Genomic DNA, 23928 nt, shown 5'->3' with positions numbered 1-23928 from the left:
AATAAAATAAAATAAAGTGAAATAAAATAAAATAAAAAGAGTGAAATAAAATAAAATAAAATAAAAATAAAGTCTCTAAATTCCTACCACTCTACACCTCTTGAATGCAACATCGCCGCAGAGAAGCGCACGGTCGCTCTGCGCTCTGATTGGACCTTAAGCAGTGGTGGGCGGGGCCTGTCTGCAAGATTGAGGAGACAATAGAGAAAGAGAGAGAGAGAGAGAGAGAGAGAGAGAGAGAGAGGGAGAGAGAGCGGCTCCAGGGTGAACCAGCAGCCGGGAGACTGTGACAGACAGCGGCGGTGCAGACAACCGGAGGCTCCTGCTTCGTTTAAACACCGTGAAGAAGAAAAAGCAAACAGTTTGAAGGATCTGTTTCCTCTTTCGGCGAGACAGTCAGGTGTCTGGATGGACTGACAGATTGCATGCGGCGCAGTACAAAAGGTAAGATCATTTTCTGACAGGTTTAACGCAATTATCTGCTAATTAAATGCTCGTCTGTGTCTTTAAATGTGTTTTTTTAATTCATGCGCAGCTCAGATTTAGCTTTTTGTCATTGCATGTCTTTGTCTTTGTGTCGCTCTGTTGCAAAGCAGCACACTGAACTGCTGCTGTGTTTACAAGCCGGCTTTGTCATCTATCCTCGTTTAAACTGCTCGTTTAAAATTATAAATCACAATATAAATCCTGCAAAATACAAAAGTTAGACAGCACGTGAGCAAACACTGACCTAACAGAACAATGGAGCTGCTGTCAAGCTTTTGTGTCCCAGCTGCACATCTGCACATCAATATATTTGCGATTCGTGCATTTATTGATCACGCATTCTTCATTTCCTCTTGATTTCTTCCAATACAAAGATGCTCACGTGCACTCACTCATGCTCTACCTGAGTTCACGTGTGCTAAACGTTGTGTTTTATATTGATTCTAGTGCATGCTTTGTGTCTGCAGAGGTGGTTCACACTTCATGTCTTTGTGCTGCAGTTTGTGGCACATTTTATGACTCCCAGACTGTAAACTCTGTTACTGACATCAGCTCTCTATGAGGCTTGTGAAGGATGATTTACTGAGGATTCTTAAAACCGTCATAGTTGTTGTTGTTGATGTTGTTGTTGTTGTTGTTGTTGTTGTTTTTAAGTTCTTTTGTTGATGAGAACTCTTCATCTTTGTGGGGAAATTGCATCAAAAAGCATTAGGACTCTCAAGTTGGGGCTGCAGAGATGATGCCATCAGGGCTCTTGTAGCTGAAATGTAGATTAATGGGTTGGTTGATCGATATATAAAAAAGAATCTGCAACTATTTCGATAAAAGTTAAGTCATATAGGCATTTTTTATGGTAAAATACTTTTATAAATGACCCCAAATTATCTGGTTCACAGTTTCTAAAATTAGATTATTTGCTGCTTTTCATTGTAACCATTCGCCATACATTGAATATCTGACCAAAATAACATGTCTGAAGATGTCTCCTTGGGCTCTAAGAAGTTGTGAGTTATTGTTCTGTTTTTTTTTTTTTTTTAATAATTTCTATTTCACAAACTACACGATTAATCTGAAATACAATCAGCAGATTAATCGATAATGAAATAGCTGCAGTCCTATTTATCTGCAGTGACATGCAGCTTTGACAGTTCTGGCTCATTTTAACTCTCTTTCTGTATGAGAATCCATCCAATCACTGCTGTCATACATCCATGTGTCCTTTATATAGATACAGCCAATAGATGGCACTAGAGGGCAGAGTCGGAGGCATGTGATGTCATGTATATAGCCATGAGACAAATTTTCAAGCAACCACATGGCTAACATTAATAAAGCTTCTCGTTAATAAACATGCCTATTTTGGTCTAAGATCAAGGTAACATTGCTGCAATAAGAATGTTTTTTTTGAGAGGCAACTGGACCACCATTATCTGATTGGTTTGCGTTAAAAAAACATTTAAGAGTTCTTCCTTGTAGCCATCCGAAGTTGTGTTTCGTTGGTAATTTTGACATTTCATTATCTATACGCTTACCCAATTATCAGAAAACTGATTAATCGATAATGATAATTTGTTTGTTTCAGCCCTGTTCGCTTCCTAAGACATTCAGGCTCTTTTATTGTGATATTATGTAGCTATGAGTCAGCTGGTGACTGCATTTTCAAGAACAAATTTGTCACCAATATCTTCAGGTTTTGGACTTTAATTTGAATGAAACCTCCATGCCAAATATCAGCCTCATAGGATACTGTGGCTGCCAAAGGGTGGGGAAATGTTTGTGTCTGACCAATCAACTGACCGACCTACCAACCAACAGAAGAATCAATAGAGCTATTTGTTTCAACTTATAATAAAGGCAAACAATGCTGATAATCGATTAGTCTTTTTTAGTTATTTTTCAAGTAAAAAGAGTAAAAACAAACCAAATTCTCTGGTTTCAGTTTCTCAAATGAGATGACTTGCTGCCTTTTATTTAATCATAATTCACTGTAAATATCTTTAGGGTATTTGCAGGCCTAGACGTTTGAAGATGCCACCTTGGGCTCCGGGGAAGTTGTGAATGCTTAATTAATCAATATTAAAAAAATAGTCTATAGATGAATAAAAATAATTGTTAGTTGCAGCCCTACAGCTGACTCTGAGACGTGTGTCTGGTTTTCTTTGCACATTGATTCATGTGTACACACAGCCACCCAGCAGACAGAAGGATCACACAATAACAGTGCAGAGAAAGAAAGTCAGAGAAGAAGAAAGAGAGGCAGAGATTAAAGTGGACAAAGGGGGTAACGTTACCTACTGTAGCGTGGGGTTCACAGCCGCAGAAATGGGTTGGCATTAAAGGAGAGCGCCCAGTGATGTGCCGCCGAGCGTGCAGGCACAAAGCCCCAGTGTTAGTAGATGCTGGAGGCCGAGCGGGTTAAAGCCTCGCTGCTTTGATGCGCTCCACAGCGCCATGAGCGCTGTGGGAGCCAACCACCGAGCCCAGCCGGAGGGCTGTGCCGCAGGCTGGCCGCCACACAGGGAGAGCGAGCGGGACTGAAGGCCAGAGCTGTGGCTGTGACAGTTTTAACTCTGCAAACATTTCTGGAGGAAAGAGCTTCTCGTGGTGCAGAAATAATCTCCCTGGTTTTGTTATCTCAGCAGGCAGAGTCAGAGAATAACACTTTACACATGTTAGTTCACTGGAACTAACTTGAATAGGTAAGAATGACAAAAAAGGATGTGACCAAAAGGCCCGTGGAGACTGGTACAGGAGGGGAGGTCTGTAAGAAATGTCTAAACTTTCAGGTTCCATTGTGCACACAAGCTAAATAATTAGTTGGATATGGTGGTGTATCAATAAAGACGAGATATGACAAAGTGCACCAGAAAAGGTACTCTCTTAAGATGCAATATTTCTACATTCTCATAGGCTCACATTGGGTGGTCTCGACACTTTTTCGGTTAAGCATAAAAAATCCACTTGTGTTTTCAAGGTTGTTTCTTTCTACTGAAACATAACAGGGAGCTCCACTGGCTCAGCAGGTCAACAGGTAATTAAAGACATTGCAAAACTGAAATTGCAATCTTGTTGAATCAGTGACCCTCACTTGCCTCTGATATTATACTAACGTAAGAACATTTACTAAAAATTCATTCTCAATTAATATTTAAAGGAAAGCTTTTTTTCTGCTACACATGCTTGACATTGGTAGGATGTCCTTTAAGATATGATAATGTGTCCTTCTGTCTTTATTTGGTCTGTCCTCCACTTTATAACACTGCGAGATGTCGGAGTTCATGAATCAAACAGCACTTATTTAACTTTTTGTCATCCAGTTATGTTTTTAAGCCATTGAAGTTGATGCAGTCTGCCCTTTTGGTGTTTTCAGACCCAGAGGTTTTAATTGGTTCGTTGTACCAAAGTGAACTCTCTGGGTTTTTAGCTGTGGACATTTAATGTTTCTGTTAACACCAACAGATGCGGATCAAATTTGTAGCTCATAAAATAGCTCAGGCATGGTGACGTTTTGGCACAACAATGGATGCTGATTGTTGTACATGAATTTTTCTTCCACTAATGGGGTGTGGAAGGAATAAGAGTTTATGTTCAGGCCTGAGCTTGTGTGTAAGGACATTTAAAACACAATTAAACATTTATTCAAATTTGGATGAAAGTAAGGTCATGGGTTAAAGGCAGGTGATTAGTTTTGTTTTGTTTTTTTTGGAAATCCAGATGTGGATTTCTCGCTCCTGCAAGTCTTTGTTAAGCATTTCTGCTGCTTCTCATGGATTATTACACTGACATGAATAGAAAAACAAGCAGCTTGCAGCTCTGTAAAATTGTATTTGGACACGGTGGTGCTGAGCTAAATTCTCACATGCTGAAGCCAAACAGATGTAACGTTTACCATACTAGAAGGGCTGTCAAACGATTTATTTTCCAAATCATGATTAATCAAAGAATCTCCATCGTTAATTGCGATTAATCACATTTTTTTTTAACAGTTTTGAAGTCCATAGTGACAAGGTAAAGCAGTTCTCACCAGATTGTCTTGATTTGGAATCAAATATCAGCAAAAAACTGCATGGGAATGACTCATGAGTACCCACAGAACCCATTTTCATTCAGATATTTTAGGTCAGAGGTCAAGGGGGACCCCCTGTGAAATGGCATACCATTTTTCCATTGCCAAAATTTAGCCTAACTTTGGGGCATTATTCTGGCCCCTTACTGAGGACCGAGGCACGGTTGGTACCAGAGGATTCTTCAGGTCCTCTCGTTTCACGTGATACCGGAATTATCACTGTAGCTTCACAACTCAGCTTGGTAAACCCTTTTAAAGACAGTAATGTTGGCCGGCGATTAATACAATTTAAAAAAAGATAACATGTTAATTACGGACCTTTATGGTAGTGCAATGAACATGTTCACTCTGACAACTCTACATACTAGGTAGCTTAATTTAGCATGTTAGCATGCTAACGTGCAAATTAGCACCAAACACCAAGTTTCTGAAGTCTCAATTCACTATTGAGTAAAGCACTGCGAGTCTGTTTCATACTGATCACTTGTATAGGGGCACTGAATGTTGATGTTCAGCAAGTATAATATTTATCAAGCAATTGGCTAGCTAAAATTTACTCTAGCAAGTAAACAAATATAGCTGAGCTGATGGAAAATGTCATTAGTTTTGCATTTTGTTACATTGAAAGCAAACTAAAGGTATTAGTTAAAGCGAGATTTTTTGACTTGATGGTGCTGGATAAATAGTTTGAGGGGTTATTGCAATTTATTCTGAGATTAATCTGAATGTTTATGCCAAATTTTAATCCATCCAACATTTATTAAAATATTTCAATCAAAACCACAAATTTCAACCTCATGGTGGCACTAGAGGTAATGTCAGGATTATCAGAGTCAGTAGCATTTATCCTCTGGAGACCAACATTTCATTGCAATCCATCCAACAGTTGATATATTCATGTCTGAAACAAAGACCATATCCCCCCTTAAATACAAATGTAACCAGGATAAAAGTTACGTCTTCCCCTCTTTCTGGAACCCTGTGGTGATTTAACAGACTTTTTGTAAGGAGACAAATATTATGTAAGAAGCTAGCGTTTGTTCTTTAAGCATTTTTTAGTTGGCTGACATATTGATTTAGCATTACAAATGATTAATTAGGTGCTGGTGTTTTACAAGTCGATGTTGGCCTGAACACAAGTGAGGTGGCAGAGGCAGTTTTTCTGTAGTGGTTAATGTGTGTGTACTTTAATAACAGAGAGAACATTACTCAGCAGTTTTGCCAGGGATTTACAATTACATGTAATAATATGTGGTAGTAAATTTCCAGGTGTCCATTGATGTTTGGACGATATAGACATGGGGTTGTCAGCTTCTGTGTTGGTCTTCTGTCTTGAGTTTGTGGTCCAGTGAGCAGCAGAGGGTCTGTGGATGGGGGACCAGAGTCATGAATAGATGTGAAAACAAGTACTATGATCTTAAAAACCATCCTGAAAGTAACTGGAGGTCAATGCAAAGACTTAAGAACACAAGCAATTTGATCTATTCTCTTTCTTTTTTTTCAGTTGAAACTCCTGCAGTATCACTCTGTACAAACTATAATTGATTTGCTGACTTTTTGGAGAGACCTGAGAGGTTTGCATTGCAGTAGTTGAAGTCTGCTTGAAATAAAAGCTTCCACAAGCTGCTGTGTGTCGAGGGGGAGAAAGGACATGTTGACCTTCTTAGTTATGTTGATTTCCTGTGACTATAGAAATTAAACAGAGGGCAGAGTCTGTTACGCATGCATATCTAGCCTGCAGTATAATGTCTAAGCTTTTTCTCTCACTACAGTTACAGTTACCTTACTTGCAAATGCCAACCCTCTCCAGGTCAAAGTTGTTCATACCTGTCTTTTTTCTTAGTCATATGAATAAGTACAACCTCAGCATTAACCTGATGCAGCAGAAGGGTGGAGATGCCTTAAAAGGGCAATAAAGGGAGCTAAGATTGTCAGGATTAACATCTACACAGAGTCATCAGCAAAGGTGTGAAAGTAAGTACCGTGCTTGCAGAGGAAATGCCTAGTAGAAAAATATATAAAGACTGAAAAGTAGTGTACCTAGTATTGAGCCTCTGGGCACTTCATATGGAAAGGAAGCAGGAGCTTCAATCTGGTACAAATTACTACTGATTCTTCCTTTATAATTTTCCTAACTTTGACTTTTCAGATTCAGATTAATAATACAAAATATAATCAATGGATGTATTAAAGTATGTTATTATAGATAAAGCTAAGGCTGCATTGATCCTTTGTTGAAATTCACAAGCTACCTGGCAGTAATTAGTGAAGAAATATGCCCCACCTCTACCAGCTCATACCTGTCTTTGTTCTTTGGTCATACCAATAAGTACAACCAGTTTTGTACATATTAATGCATTAATTAATAAGGTATTCCATGTAATATTAAGGTAACAGATTCATTTTACACTGTTGTATTGCTACTTTTACTTGACTGAAAAATATATACGTAGGCCTACTTGTTTCATCAGTTATTTATACCCAGAACATACATTTTTGAGTTTTTTTTTTTTTAATTTCATTATAAATGTGTATGTATAACTAAATAATCCTTGTACTGATCCTTTAGATTTTTTTTTATAATAACTTGTGACTCATACCATACCATACAATATACACTATACATGCATGTAGACAATTTAATAGAAAAATGGTTGATGGACAACAGGTGGTTTGACAATCCCCAGGAAGTGTTGAGTCTACATGGAGACAAAAAGCTAGCATGACAGATTGCTGCTGTTGGTGCAGGCAGATGAATAAAAGGTCTCTAGCACTGTGGGTTTTTCAACCCTGGACAATCCCTGCAGCCTGTTTCCCATCAGGTGTTAGACTGAACCATTTACCTCCCTTCTCTTTGGTGCAATAGGCAGGTAACATTAGCCAGGAGATATATTTGGAGAGAAAAGCAGCAATGACGCAAAGCAGATTGGCTTTTTTCCAGCTTTGATTACAGACATCATTTCACTGAAAAGACAGACAACAAGGCAGTCTCACCCCCCCTTCGTCCGGAAGGCAATTGGGGCTTGGCGCTCCTGGAGGCCCTCTGGGGAGCCGCCGTGGCATAGTTACCCTGAGAAGGAGCTGCCGTGAACAGAAGACGCTCCTAATTAGCGCTGGTTGTGACTTCTTTCATGTTCAGGCTCTTTGATATGATGGCAGTTTGAGAGAACATATGAGCATATGTTTAATGCTCAAGAGGTTACATAGTTGAGCAAAAGAAACTGAGCGTGAAACTGCGCATACCACATACATACATGTCAAGGTTGTTTTGGTATTAAGTGAAGCTAAGAATAAATCAGGGCAGCAAGTGAACATTTTGTCCTGCTCACATGATGCAGCTCTAAGAAAATATCTGGAATTAAGTGGTTGAGATTTAGCATTTCACAAAGTTTCAGCACATAAGGTAAGTTAAATTAATGTCTTTGCACAGAGTACTGAGACAATGACATACAGTTTAACATCTAACAAAGGTGCAAAAAGCAGTAAAAATGTATTTTACAACATGAACAGAGTAAACAGTAAGGGGTGGATATGAATATGCAATGTATGTGCAGTAGTAATGTGTGCAGCAGTTGTAGTACAGTGCATGTATGTGCAGCGTTCCTACAGTCAGGGAAAACCTGTAAATGTAATTTAATTTCACAATATTGTTTTCCAGGCCTGGAAAAATTCCTTTAAAAATCTTACTTCTATGTAATATAACATAATGGTACATTTATTCTCTGGAGCTGCTCTAATATGTATCAATGCGTGCCATTTTGTTTACCATCATATGTGTTTCTTCATTGCCTCTCAGATTTCGTCTCCCGTGTGTGCAGCTACTGGAAATTATGTTTAAACAAAATTTGAATCTGATATGTTTGAATAAGAGAAATATAATATTGTGACTATGTGATTTCACATGTCAGGTCATGAATTGAAGTTTTCATACCTATGCTATGCCCAACTACTACTTATTTGAAATGGAACAATGTTTGTGTAATACATTGGGACCTGAATAATTTTTTATGGGTATTTAAAAGGTTGTGGAAATGTTTGGAAAAAAAATTTGTGGGATCATTGTATAAGTAAGTAAGTACAATCTTGAGAATAGAGAGGTAATATATATACAGAATAAACAGCTGGAGGTATAATATGGATATGGGCTTTAAACACTTATAGATCAGATATACAATAAAGACAGCAATATAAATGTGAATATGCTGTAGGTCAGATATAAAGAGCGTGTGAACAGTGGGAAGTATAAATAGATTTGTTGGTATGTAGTTGCATGTATAGTACACACTAATGCTATATGGTGGGCACATTATTGTTATGTGTAATATTTCCAAGAAACTCAAAGTTGTGCTGATTCCGATAGCTAAACAAAGCTGTAAAGAATGAAACAGAAATACATTTTCCTCATTTTTCTTTTCATCTGTCAAGTTTCCTTTCAAATGTATCACAAACTGTAGCAGACTTTCCTGAAAATCTGCAAAAGAAAATCCAAATGGATGCCTGTCTAAAAGGTAAACATTTTCTCATCTGGCTACCACTTTCATGCAGACTTCTCCCTTAAAACATCTCCTTTCTCTCGAGTCATAGACACAGAAGATCTGTCAAAGCCAAGTTAAATTTTGATTTCTGTGAAATTTTATTTTTTTTTGAAAATTTGCCAAAACAACAACAACAAAAAATGTATAGGTGTTTCCTTCCACCACTGTTATGAGAATATTAGGAGTACGTGCAACGAGATAAACAGACGCCATTAAAGCACTGCAGAAGAGGAGGACTAAACAACATATTAGTTAGTTTCATGTGTTAATGTGAGGAGGGTTGGGACACACAGCTGAAGTTGTCTTTAGTGGAAGTTCATGTCTCAAGGCTCATGTGCGCCGTCATTTATTAACTGTCCATTTCCATTGTTACGTTTTGTTTATCCATCCACCAACCTTTTGTACCTCACCTAAAGATATAAATGTTTATTTTGACTTTTTAATTTTATTTTTAATAAGCAAATTGAGAGTGTTTATAAAAACGATGACTGGAAATCCATTTATTGCCCGTTATCATTAGATTTTTTAAAGCTGTACAAGTAGCACAAGTGGCCTTGTTGTTTGTGCTATTTGTACAAGTTGAAGGCTACAGCAGCCTGTTCCTTTTTTCATGAATCTTTGGTTTTCTGAAAGTATATTAGCACTTATGTGTGATAAGTGAACAAAGAAACAGGCTTTAAAGTGTCCCCTCTTGGACCTGCTTTTATGTGAGAACACTGAATGTAGAGGTGAGGCCAGGTTTTGTCAAAGCAACTCTTTATGCACGGGGACTGAAAACCCATTTTCATCTATTGTGCTGATAATGTGGCCACTTTGACACCTTAACTGTGGTGCAGATAAACCGAACAAAACAGTCATTATTTAGAAAAGAGCTTGAATTTTAATTACAATCGAATCACAGAAGCAGAAAATGAAAAGACTGTGTGTGTTCAGGTAGTTTTTCTGTTTTTAGCTCCAAACACGCACTGGCTGCCTCATCTCACAGTGTGTTTGTTTTATTGACCTTGTCAGATGCATGCTGAGTGGACCGGTGATGGACAGCCAGTTGGCTCCTCTGGGTTCAGCTGACTCCTCATTTTTAACTGCTTGTCATACTTTTATGCTCAGCACATACTGTTTGTGTCCGAAGCCATCTTCACCCTCCACTCTCATTGCAAGACGATCCGGTTTTTAATTTCTGTATTTTGAGTAGGGATGGTAAAGCAATGTGTTGATATTTTAGTCCTAGATGATTTTGGTGACACCTGTGGTTACCATAGTAACAGCAACTGCTGTTTAAGTATGACACTCGTTGTCTGTAAGAAATGCAAAAGAGCAACAGCTGGTATTTCTGTTTACAGTACAGCCAAACAGTTTGTGGAAAATTATTATTTTTTTCCATTTGTTTTTTTTTTTAAATTATGGGCCAAGGTGTCATCTGAGCAGACGAGTTTTCAGTCTGCAGTGGAAGATGTGTAGCGTTATTGCTTTCATGATTTCAACAAAATGTTTTTAGTTTCATCTTAAGTATAAGTCTTAATGTAAATTTTGTTTTGGTTTTTAGAAATTTAAGTTTTGAAAAACTAAAAAAAATTATTTACATTTGTATAACTACATTATATAATTAATGTAATATGAATATTTATATTTTTATCATTTTTGCATTTAACTAAAATCTATTAATTAAGGTGTAAAAAAGGACAGTTTGTACTGAATCAGAAATTGAACTTGGAAAAGTTAAGAAAATTGCATGTAGCAAAATAAGTGTTTTAAGTACTTTATTCCAAATACTTTCTTTGGATGTAAATATTAGGTGTTTTCAAATGAAAAAAAAAAAAGTTTTATGATCTTTAGAGTAATACATCTGTTTACTTTTTGAGTTAGGTTTCTTTGTCCAAAGAAATATTTTGATTGATGTCAAACAAAAATTTGAGGTTTCAACCAAATCACATTATAATTTGAGAGACAATAATGAGGTGTTTTAAAGATTAAATTACTAGACCATCAATACAAAATGTATAACAACCCATTATCGATTCCCGATCGTCAAAGACACTTTGTCACGTCCCTCCTCGTCTCATAGCAACACAGAGGGCACCCTTAAAAGTATCTAATGCACATCAGAAACACATTGTACATGTGTTTATTGTTGTGAAGCAATCGTGGTTAGATGTAAGCAACATAACTACTCGGTAACGTTTTAAAAAGGATCATGTTTTGGGATAGATAAGTATATTTGGTTTCTATTGTGGTGTAAATACATAATGTGAGGAATGTCACTACGCAATTACTGTATCATTAATGCATAATCTTGCATTAAAAAAACTGACTTTTTTTCACACGGGACATGTTCTGTGGTCTCCTACGTAAGAGGCTGTTTTTGTTTGACCCATCCCCTTCCCCTTCTTCAGACCCTACACCAAATTTCTTAATCTTTATGTAACGTCACTTGCTGCCAGGGTCAAGGATTGTCAAGCCTGGTGCGTCTCATGAAGACTCTAGAGCAGGGATACTCAACTTACGTTTCTAGGGTTTTAGGACATTTCCAGGATTATGGCACATTTCTACGATTTGAGCACATTTCTATTTTTTTCAGACTTTTCCAAGATTTTAGGACATTTCTAGAGTTCTAGTAAGGTTCTAGGATTTTTTTTACATTTATAGAGGTTTGGATGTTTCCAGAATTTTAGGACATTGAGGGCTTAGTTAGGACCTCCATCAGGGGGTGCAGGAAATCCTCTATTGGCGCTATTTTTGACAAACAAGATGCTGTTTTATGCACTCTAACACCTTATTTATACTAAAAGTGGAAAAACAATTCTCAGTGTGAATCACTTTATTTTTTTATTGTTAATTGGAAAATGGTTGGACTATCGGTGGCTAATTTGGCCTGTGGGCTGTAAGCTGAGTATCACTGCCCTATAGGTTGGCTTTGACTTTGATATCACAAGCCAAGAGGCATGACAATGCAACAGTATTTGATGCCGAATGAGCTGAATATAAATAAATCAATGCCCACACAAAATCTGCACCTGCAGAGTTCCAATGACACCTCTTCTCATTTTTTAAAAAAATATTATTTTATTTCTAATTATCTTAAATGAATATTGTCAATCATACAAAAAAAAATCTTCTAAATTCCGTAGGTTTTTATTCTGGATCAAAGCTGAAGACTGTAAAAAAAATCAGAAGATCCCGTTTGGATCTGTGATATATTATTTTAAATAACACTAGTATGTAATTAAAATGAGGTCCAGCTCCGTTACCAACTGCAATGAAGAGATGGACACATTAATGCATCAATCATTGAAAATCAGTAGTGAATAATATATATTATTCTAAAATTGGACATTCAGCATGAGTACGTTTGCTTTTGTTACCTTTGTATTTGCGAAAAGTTTTGAATGCAGTATTTCTGCATTGTAATATTGCTGCTTTTATTACAGTAAAAGATCTATTTCTTCCACCAGTGAATAACATTAAATACAGTTGTAATGTCACTGCAGCTATTTCAAGTGGAACATACTGTAATTTTTGTGTTTGGTTTTATTGTTTTCGCACATTTTACTGGGTTTTGTGCACACATTTAAGTGTCGCACACACTCGCACAGTAGACAGGAGCACAGATGGACTTGATGCACAGGATGTGGCTAGCATCCTGTCTCCCTCAACACTGTCTCACCCGCGTTAATGAGAGATGGTACAATTGTGCAGCGCCATCAGGGCTGCAAAGTCTCTCCAGTCATTCGGAGAGCTTGGCCTGCTGTGGGTGATGAGCGATGGAGGATACAGCAGACAAGTGTTACTTGGCTTTTTGTGGTAGCAGAAGGAGGAAGGTGAGACAGATTTGCTGAGATTGGAAGCAAGCAGGCGCGACGGAGTAGCGACACATTGGATCAGAATTTGACATTCATTAATGCAGGGGGATCATTAATCAGCTGCAGAGGATCAGCGCTACAAATAGCAAAACTCTTCTCTCACATTCAATTTGATTTGTTCGCACTTGATTTATTTTCTTTACCTGCCTCAGAATGTAACAGCATGTTACAACAGGCAATCTACGAGGGGATATATCACTGCATTTCCCATATTCACGCCGACTGTGAGAGAAGTTTAGTGTCTTTCAGCTACAGAACATGTAAACATGCAGATTATTTCAGAATAATGAGTACTTGAAACGGGGTGTACATTTCATCTTTATCAGAGAATTACTACTTAGTGTACTTTTAAATTTCTAAATTTGCCTTCAAACTTCAATAACCTTTTGGTCATACTAACAGTATGGCTCCAGGGATGGAAATATCACCGCTTTGGTCCAGACTGAAATGTCTGAGCAACCCTTGGATGCACTGATATGAAATCTGGTGTAGATCATAGACTGTATAAAATAATTTACCTAGTTACCATGTTATCAACTGTTGGTTTGTGGACTCTTCTGAAGCCTTAAGTTTGGCATTTCGGCTGTTTCCATCTTGGATTTCTTTGTTGCAGAGGTGATCATATTTTGGCAAAAGGCTGGTGCTTTGGAGGAGCGAGAGGGGGCTCTGACTGAGAGACTGAGAATACTATTGGTAGACAGAATGTCAATTAAAGCAGCTACGGACTTAATAATGCTTAACTTAAAGCCTTAATACCTTTTGAACAGGTGAGTTGTCTAAATTTCTCTCCTGTACAGTTGATATCAATATAGAAATTAACTATAGAAACCAAAACAGTTTTTGTATCAGGCTGTAAACATGTTTATTTATTCAGTAAAGCTGGCCTTTTTTTCACATTGGTTTCTATTAATTTACATTAGGAGCCAGCCTCAAGTAGCTTTTTGAGGAACTGCAGTGTTTGCGTAATGGCTTCTTTTTTCAGCCTCAGAGGATGCCCCTTGATTTAGACATTCATGGTCCCTTGCAGGATGACTTGTAATAACTTTTGTAACCATGAGCTTCTTGCTGTTGTGCCACCATGAGGATGCTATTCTTGGCTTTGAGTTGTGGCATAAATCACAAGTTTTATCACAATATGGAATTTTGTATTGATTCTTATCGAGAAATTCTATAATATTTGCTTATATCACAAAGTCTGCCGCAATATGATTTCGATTTGATGCAAGTGAGGGGCCTGCAGTCAATATGAGACTATACCAGCGATTATCTTCACAGTTGTTTAGATGACTTCTTGCCATAGTCTTTCTCTTGGTACTAGGCAGCTTTTGCTGTTTGAATGTTTAGAAAGGAGCTGTGCTTGGATGGAAATAGTGACAAAAAAGTATTATAGGAATTTCAAAACAAATGCATCTCTTAAAAAAGACAATAAGTGTCCATGTTTTGACTTTTCATTGATGATATTGGATTGTTGATCATTGAATGAATATATTGATCCAGATCAATGTGGTGTAATGCTTTGGGTAAAATGTATCACTAACCTCTGGACTGATTGCCATGAAGTTTGGTAAAAAACATTCATGTTCCCCTCAGGATGAATTCAAATAAAACTGGTGATGCTTTGACTTTTCATTTATTGTCATCTTCAGGTCAAAATTATGGTTGTATATGATAAAGTATCTACAAGAATAATGACATCCCCATCAACATCAGTTATACTTTTGTGTTTAGTGTGAATAAGCAAATGTTAGTATGCAACAACGATGGTGAACTTGCTAAATATTACCTGGGGAACATCAGCATGTTAGCACTGTGAGTATCTCTGGTTCTCTTTTCTTGTGACGGAGCCCTGTGATTTTTAAAAAAACATTTTCTCACGAGCACAAAGTGACGATTCAAAGGTTGTGTAACAGTTCATTTGGCCTTAACTCAAAGCATTCTTGTCCATATATGTGTAGATACAATACAGTAGGTGTGCTCTGTTTACACTGGTGGTCGTCAGGTCCCATAGTGAACCTTTTCTTTTCCTTCCTGCTCCTCCTGTCCTACAGGAACATCCGTCTCCAGACCAGACCCTCGGCCCCAGCCCGTCTCTCCAACACAATGAACTCCTCACCCCACGTCTCCCGCGCCTCCATCGACATCCTGGAGGAACTCCAGCTGATTGCTGCACAGAACCTGGAAAAACTGGACATCAATAAATACTACGAGGTTGTCTGTGAGCTGGGAAAAGGCACCTATGGAAAAGTGGACCTGGTCATCCACAAAATCAGAGGTAACTGCTCAGAGTTTGAGCTGATACTAACTGCAAATGTTAAATGTGTTGCAACTTCCCAAGTGTTCTTAAAGCAGGCAAACTTCAAGCTTTGGATTTCTCTATTTGTTTAAGAGTTCTTACATGGGGTTGTAATAAAAGCAGTACTTTTTTAAACTTGAACACTCAAAAAATGCATCTCAACTCCTGCTAAACTTTCAGAAATGAAAATAAAGTCAAGGATAAACTGATTAGATTTTGGTGGTCCAAGGTCGGAGGTTAAAGTCACTGTGACCTTATCTGTTTAATGCTTATAAAAGCAATATTTCAAGAATACCTTGAGGGAATTTCCTCAAATTTGGCACAGATGTTCAGGTAGACTCAGTGATGCACTGATTAGATTTTGGTGGTCAACAGTTAAGGACATCATGATCTTGCATTCATCTCATTCTTGTGAAAGCAAAAGATCAAGGTCAAAGATCAAGGTCACACTTACCTCATAACATGTTTTTGGTCATAACTCAAGAGTTCATACGTTTAAATTTCAAACTAATGTCTAATATGATGGAGGTCTGACGGTTTACATCCAAGAGGTCAAAGGTCAACTGTGACATCATAATGTTCTGCAAAAACACTTTGCTGGCCATTACTCACGTCATAATACTGGAACAGAAGGGGAGACATTTGGTCAGGTACTGAATTTGTGACACTATACTTGGGTCTCCACCTCCAAACTGTGCTGATTGTATAGATCTTCAGTGCTGTTGGGGGGAGATGTGTGTGAAGCATCCATGTTTTCACAGACATGGATACTGTAGGTGCAACTTGATGGGTTTTTGGGTTACACAACCATGAGGCAGTAAATTATTTTTTTCTTATTATGATCCCTTTGTTAAGTTTATATATTCACAATTGTAATCTGTTGCATGACGAAAATCTTAAGTTATGTCAGAGGTCAGCCAGCAGCCCTAATGAAATTTAGAGATATTTGGTTTCTTGCTTGGGGGCATTTTAACAGGGCAGATAGTCTTTGTAGTTAGTTAAGTATAAACCATCCTTTTTGCCCATTTAATTTTCCATGAAACTGTGTGGCAGTATTTGTAGCTGTTCTGCAAATGTATGCAAATTAGTTCATATTTAAGTAGATGAGTCTTTAATTGTATATGTTAAGATAAAACTTCACAAAACTTGTAATATAAAAAAAAAACAATTGTCTAAATGTAAGTAATAAACTGAGGAAGTTTCATGATGGTATCTAGAAATGTGTTAGTCCAGAGGGAGCAAATCTTCAAGGCTGCAGTTGGAGGAAATTGGATGTTGCTCACTTTTGTGGCCCTTTCTTTGTGATTCAAAGCGATAAGACAGGGCCGATTTATATAACAATTGTGCAGTTTTAAAATGGTCCTCTCTGGTATCACACCAGCAGCAGCATGCACTGAGAGAATCAACAATAATCCTGTTTTCCCTCCTCGCTCAGGTAAAGCACCCTCATTCATCTGTGAAGTGTTTACTTTTGAAAAGCAAATTCAAGGTAATGTAGGCCACCGTTTTTATGCAGTAATTTCACACAGATCTGGATCCAGACAGCCTAAATTCACTACTTAACTCATAGAAAAGCTGTTCAACCTTACATTAAAAGCCCCAAAATGTTGGCCATCTGCTCCGAGCTTCTTAATCGTCTCTTTTATGGAGCTCAAACCCCATTTTAGGGAGGCTGCAGTCTGTCACAGAGATGAATTCTGACCTTTTCCAGTCTGCAAAGTGCACAGTTGAATGATGTATTGTAAAGAAAAAATAAATAAAAAAACAACACATGTGCCTTTGGTTTCATTATCTGCTACTTTATGACGGACATCTCCTCAGAGTCTGCAGAGAATCAGTGTAGCTTAATCGTCTTATGCTGGACAGTGTAAATGTCACGTTAACTATGGGAATAAATGGGCAGAAGGCGACGTAATTTCTGACCTTTGTGAAGCACAATTGTGCGCAAATGCATCTTAACTCAAATGTAAATCCCTCACAGATCTCAGAAGCAGGGCATCCTGATAGTGTTTTGTTGTTCCTGAACAGTTTTGATATTCATTATCTGCCAGCCAAATTCAATATTCTGTTTTGTGGACATTTTTCTTCATATTACAGCTGCACAGCACACTGAAGCTGCAGAAATATTTTATTAAAATAAAGTCGCAATGGGAAACCAGTTTAAAATGGCAAAATAGCTCCACTTTTATGCTTTAAAAATTTTACCTGTATCTGCATGATATATCTGTGTGCTGTACTACTTAGTCTAATATCTATGCAGAGGAGTGTCTGTGAAGAAGTATTCAGAACCTTTACTAAAGTAAATGTAAAAATATGACATTACTTCAAATAAACAAAAAAAAAAAAACAAAAAAAAAAAAACAACTGAAGATGATTAAAAATACATTCAAATACTTGAAGAGTAACATATGGTAGGCTAGAACCATAAAATATTTGCCTAGTAATATTTCCAGCTCACCTTGTGTAGTATATTCTATACAAGTTAAGATTGTTTTTCTCTCACATATATGTAGAAGTTACTGTATATAGTATGATGTTTTGTTAAACTAATTAACTAACTAGTAACTACAGCTGTCAAATAAATGTAGTGCACTAAAAAGTACAATATTTGCCTCTGAAATTTAGTAAAAGCATAAAGTAACACGAAAAAAAATACTTGAGTAGTTGGTTACTCTCCAGCGCTGTCAAAAAATTTAAATAGAAATCACAAACTCCATATATTATGATTAGATAAGAGATTAGAGAATAAAAAATAAGAAAAAATAAGGGATTATTTTTCTACTTTCGCTACAGTGATTGCCAATGCCAGAGACTGTGTCCTCTGATTGTCCATCTGTCTATTCTTTCCATTCTTGTGAATGCATTATCTGACAAACACCTTCAAATTTGGGACAAACGTCCACTTGGACTCAACGATGAGCTTATTAGGTTTTGGTGGTCAAAGGACAAGATCAGTGTGACCTTGTCTGTCTTATTCTCGTGAACGGGAAATGTGTGGTGTGAAGCATTCATGTTCTCACAGACACGAGAGTAAACTATAACTGCTACATACAACCATGAGGCAGTAATTCTAGCATTTTTATTATCACAGTGATCTTAAAAGGTTTTCTCAGTTTATACATTTACACTTTTAATCTTTGTGGCGATAAAAATCTCTACAGTGATGTCAGAGATCAGCCAGTAGACCACACAGACCTTTAGGGAGGTTTAGTTTCTTACTTGAGGGCACTTCAACAGGGCAGATGTTTGTAAACAGCTGCCGGGTTAAGTTTCTCTTCTGTATTTGTATTCATTGTAGTATTAAACATCCTATTTGCCCATTTAACACCCCCAAATTTGTTATGAAATGACAGTATTTTTCCATCTGAATACACTATAAATAAATCATGGTTTCACAGTACTGCAGCCACATTGGCAAATATGTCACGAAATAAGATTCAGACCTTGCTGATATGTTGTTTTGGGCAGTTCCAGTAACATGATGGAACAGTGGGGTTGATTAGAAATGTACATTATCTTTAGCTTTACTTTCTGTTCTGAGAAACTCATAGTTGTAGCTGAGTTCTTCTGAGCAGATGGTGTTTGTCTTTGCATATTATCCAGCAGGCTGATTTAACAAAGCATCTCATTTTCCATGTAAACACAAAACTACTGTGGCAACAAGTTACACAAACACAAGCCTCTTGTTGGCTGCTGTGCAAATCAGACGATGCTGCACTAAGGAAGATGAAGCTGGAACGTTGCTGCTTAGTAATAGAACCACGAAAAGAGAAAAAGATACAGTGTATGTGTGTGTACAAAATATATAAAACACTGTTTTATAATATAAATATTGAGTTTAAATTATAGTGCAAATACAACCATTTGGTTACAATGGGAGTGACGGCTGGTGAAGAAAGTATACAGGTAATGAAACAAAGTAAAAGTGTTTAAAAAAAAGTATGTTATAAGTTTTTGTCCTGCATTGAAAATGTCAGTAAAAGTTTAATCAGGAAAATGTACTCAATGTATGATAAGTATTAAATTATCCCCTGTGACTGTTATACTATTCATACTATTATACAGGGTTTCACAAACATTGATGTGGCGGCCCGCTTCGATCAAAACATCAAAACCTCGATATCTTTGAAGCTTGATTGTTTATTAGGAGTGTGGTTATATTATATTATTGTGATTTTATATCTGTCTGTCTGTCTATCTGTCTATCTCTCTCTCTCTCTATATATATATATATATGTATATATATATATGTATATATATATATATATATATATATTCCAATAGCACTCAGTTCTCAAAGCTGAGTCTAAAAGTTTGCATTCACTTGCCTGTGCAGCAGCTGCTCCTCTCATCCATAGATCTGATCTGATCAGTTGTGATTGGATTGACTGATTAATAACCCACCCCAAGACTCAAACTTCACAAAATGACGAGCTTACAAGCTCCACCTGTGATGCATTCATGGACCTGCAGAAATGTTTAAGTTTGCAAGTTTACTATGTCAGATACAGCCACACATACATTATATTCTAGATATTCTATATAATAATATATATAAAAGTTCCTTCTGATCTCTCTGCACAAGCAGTAGCAGAAAAGTTATGATAAAGTTTTAAGTTAAACAAAGAATAATAATTACTTTCACTTGCACAAGAATTGTATTTCTTTATTTTCAGACCGTCAGTATAGAGGAAACTCCTCTTGCATCATGGCGTTAAGAACAAACAGAGAGCCTTCCCCCTTATGACCTTTCCAAAAGTGTCTACACACTGTAAAACTGCACAAAGCACTTTGCAGAGCTGATCCGGTGGTATTGGAGAAGTGTCCCCTCTCATCTTAGCTGACACACTGACTGCTGGTGCAGAGAGAGGCAGACGTGGTGGCAGCTCTCCAGGTTTATATTGTCTGGGGTATTTCAGATTAGCTCTGGTGGTTTCTCTCCCCTCACTGCTTCTCTTGTTGCAGCAAAGTGTCAGCTGAGGTGAGCTGAACCTCACAAATTAACCCTCCTGTGTTCCCTTGAGAAGACTGAATGTGCTTTTGTGCATCCTTTTACATGATTATATCAAGGGAAATAATTCAGTACTTATTATAGCCAGCTCTCTGTTTTTACAGCTATACACATCACAAAACTCCCTTGCACAAAGCAGTGGTGAAAGGTGCATCTATTCAAGTACAGATTTGAGGTACTTAAACTTTTCTACCACTGCATATAAGCAGATCAACATCCTGGTCACTCTGTGAGAACAAAGCTAGTCTGGCAGAGGTTGAAAAAAAAATGCAAGATTTAGTTCAGTGACATTGAAGATTTTAATTATTCATCAAATTTTGATTTTAATTAAGTTTAATTCAGTAATAAGGAGACTGTGAAATAAATCCCAGAACGCTTTAATATGCTGGAAGACGAGGAGGGAAATGAGATTTATGTAGTTATGTAACACTTCTCTGTCCTCCTTTTTCCAGGCACAAAAATGGCCCTGAAGTTTCTGAGGAAGAAGACCACCAAGCTGAAGAGCTTTCTGAGAGAGTACAGCATCTCCCTCTACCTGTCGCCCTGCCCCTTTATAATCAACATGTACGGAATCGCCTTTGAAACAGACGAGTACTATATCTTTGCTCAGGAGTATGCTCTGGCAGGAGATCTGTTTGACATCATCCCTCCACAGGTAAGAAAAAAGTAATTACATGTTTTTGGAAGATATTTTCTTAATCAGTGAGGCTTACACATTGTGGGCGGGTGCCATTATCTCCAATGTGCATTGTGAATAAATGTCAGTGAAGCTGCTAAGTAACTGAAAAAAGACACTTCTTATCAGTTCATGTGTCTAAGAATCATCATGTTTTCTTCAGTATCAACCTAATGTCTTTACAAACATGGGTGCATTGCAGGTGATCAAATGTAGTGTACAACATATATTTATATATATATATCTATATAGATATATAGATATATAGATATGACTTTCTTCTCTGCTATTTTGGAGGACCATAATATGGTTTGGTTTGGATTGTCATCCAATAAAGAACAAAAAAGTCATACCCTAGTATAGTATACTGTCAAAAAAAGTATAAAAAAGGCATAATATGGCATGTCCTCCTAAATAGCAAAAAAGTCATGTTATAGTATGTTATCCAATATACACAAAAAAAAGTTATAGTATAATATGTCATCCAAAATAGCACTAAAATGTGTAGTATAGTATGTCATTCAAAATAGCATTAAAAAGTCATACTTTAGTATGTCATCCCAAATAGCATGAAAAAGGTCATACTATAGTCTGTCTTCTAAAATAACACAAAAAAGTCATACTATACTATGTCATCCAAAATAGCAAAAAAAGTCATACTATAGGATGTAGTCCAAAACAGCAAAAAGGGTCATACTATAGTTTGTCGTCCAATATGGCACTAAAATGTAATAGCATAATATGTCGTCCAAAATGGCAAAATGGCCAAAATAGCATAAAAACGTCATACTGTAGAATGTTGTCCAGAATACCACAAAAAGGTCATAGTATAGTAGGTTGTCCAAAATAGTTAAAAACAAAACAAAGTCGCAGTTTAATATGTTATCCAAAATAGTGCAAAAAATTGTAGTAAAGTATGTCATACCCATGTAATTTGTCCAAAACAGGATAAAAATCATACTATATTGTATGATGACAAAAAAAGTCGTATTATAGTATGTTGTCCAAAATAGCATAAATAAGTCATAGTATAGTATGTCATCCAAAATAGCACAAAAAAGTCCTGCTATGGTATGTCGTCTAAAATAGCACAACAAAAGTCACAGTTTAATATGTCGACAAAAATAGCATAAAAGAGTCATAGTACAGTTTGTTTTCCAAAAAAGCATGGAAAAAGTCATATAAACCTGTCTTCCAAATAGTACAAAAAGTATTAGTAGTATAGTATTTCCTCCAAATTACCAAAAAAAAAAAAAAAATTTATATGATAGGATAAGAAGATACCATAATTTAGCATGTTGATAAAACGACCGAAAAAGTCATACAATGGGATAGGACAAGACCACAATTTAGCATGTCAATAAAACTGAAAATGCCATAATATAGTATGGCAAAAAATGTCAAAATATGACATGTCCACAAAACAGCTAAAAACAATATCAAAGATGTCAATATATGACATGTCCAAAAAAACACCTGAAAACCACATAAAATAGCACGTCATAGTATAGAGTGTTGAAAAAACATCCAAAAACATCATAATATAGCATATCCAAAAAATGACCAAAAACGCCATACTATAGAATGGTGAAAAACGTCAAAATATGACATGTCCAAACAACAGCCGAGACATGGTTATTCGGTTTTCTGCTGGTTTTAGGATATGTCATATTTAGACATTTTTCGCCGTACTATATTATGCCATTTTTGGTCGTTTTTTCGACATGCTATATTGTGTTGTTTTGGGGTTTTTTTTGTAACATCCTATTCTTTGGCTTGTCTCAGCGTGGTATTTCATGCGGTTTTATGTGGTTTTTAGCTGTTTCTTGAACATGTTATATTTTGACATTTTAGCCATACTAGAGATAGATGGATAGATAGATAGATAGATAGATAGATAGACAGATAGACAGGCAGAAAGAAAGATAGATAAATACTTAATTAATCCAGAGTGTCGCAGTCAGTAAGCTTTCACATTCCATTCAAGCTAACAATAAAAACACAATAAAAGCACAATAACAATCATAATTAAATTATTATTAAATGCATAATAAATACAGTTGCAGTTGAACTTGCAGTTGCGAAAGAATCCGCATGTCCTGGGGGACAAAGAAGTTCCTGAGCCTGTCTGTGAAGCAAAAAAGCCATGCTATGTCAAAATAAGTCATAGTACAGCATGTTGAGGCAGTTTATAGTGTACTCTGCTGAAAAAATCATTCAGAAAGTCCATACTTTGAGCGTTTTATGCCAAATTACATTTTGGAAAAAAAAGCCATACTATAGCTCAGGGAAAATGGTCAAAAAAGTGATCACTCCAAATTCAAAATAGGTCATAGTACAGCATGTTGAGGCAGTTTATAGTAAAGTCTGCTGAAAAAAAACGGTTCAAAAAGTCAATATTTTGAGCGTTTTGAGCCAAATTACATTTTTGCAAAAAAGCCATACTATAGCTCAGGGTAAAATGGTCAAAAAAGTGATCACTCCAAATGTCAAAATAAGTCATAATACAGCATGTTGAGGCAGTTTATAGTGTACTCTGCTGAAAAAAACGTTCAGGAAGTCCATATTTTGAGCGTTTTATGCCAAATTACATTTTGGAAAAAAAGCCATACTATAGCTCAGTGAAAATGTACAAAAAAGTGATCACTCCAAATGTCAAAATAAGTCATAGTACAGCATGTTGAAGCAGTTTATAGTAAAGTCTGCTTAAAAAAAGGTTCAAAAAGTCAATATTTTGAGCGTTTTGAGCCAAATTACATTTTGCAAAAAAAGCCATACTATAGCTCAGGGAAAATGGTCAAAAAAGTGATCACTCCAAATTTCAAAATAAGTCATACTGCAGAATGTTGAGGCAGTTTATAGTACAGTCTGCTGAAAAAATTCTCCAGAAAGTCAATATTTTGAGCGTTTTATGCCAAATTAAATTTTGGATAAAAAGCCATACTATAGCTCAGGGAAAATGGTCAAAAAAGTGATCACTCCAAATGTTAAAATAAGTCATAAT

General features: G+C 36.6%; 1 protein-coding gene across 1 annotated transcript in view; it reads left to right on the top strand.

The window, feature by feature from the left end:
• The first annotated feature begins 273 nt into the window (after positions 1-273).
• Positions 274-23928, top strand: part of unm_sa1261 (un-named sa1261) — a 42623-nt gene continuing 18968 nt past the window's right edge. Inside the window, exons 1-3 of the mRNA XM_042505531.1 lie at positions 274-444; positions 14993-15216; positions 20701-20903. Of these exons, the coding sequence (XP_042361465.1) occupies positions 15045-15216; positions 20701-20903 (375 nt within the window). The 5' untranslated portion in view covers positions 274-444; positions 14993-15044. The remainder of the gene's footprint in view (positions 445-14992; positions 15217-20700; positions 20904-23928) is intronic.

The sequence above is a fragment of the Plectropomus leopardus genome, chromosome 17 (genome assembly GCF_008729295.1).
Source record: "Plectropomus leopardus isolate mb chromosome 17, YSFRI_Pleo_2.0, whole genome shotgun sequence".
NCBI classification, from domain to species: Eukaryota; Metazoa; Chordata; class Actinopteri; order Perciformes; family Serranidae; genus Plectropomus; species Plectropomus leopardus.
Note: the sequence above shows the minus strand (reverse complement) of the source record. Positions and strands in the feature narration are given on the sequence as shown.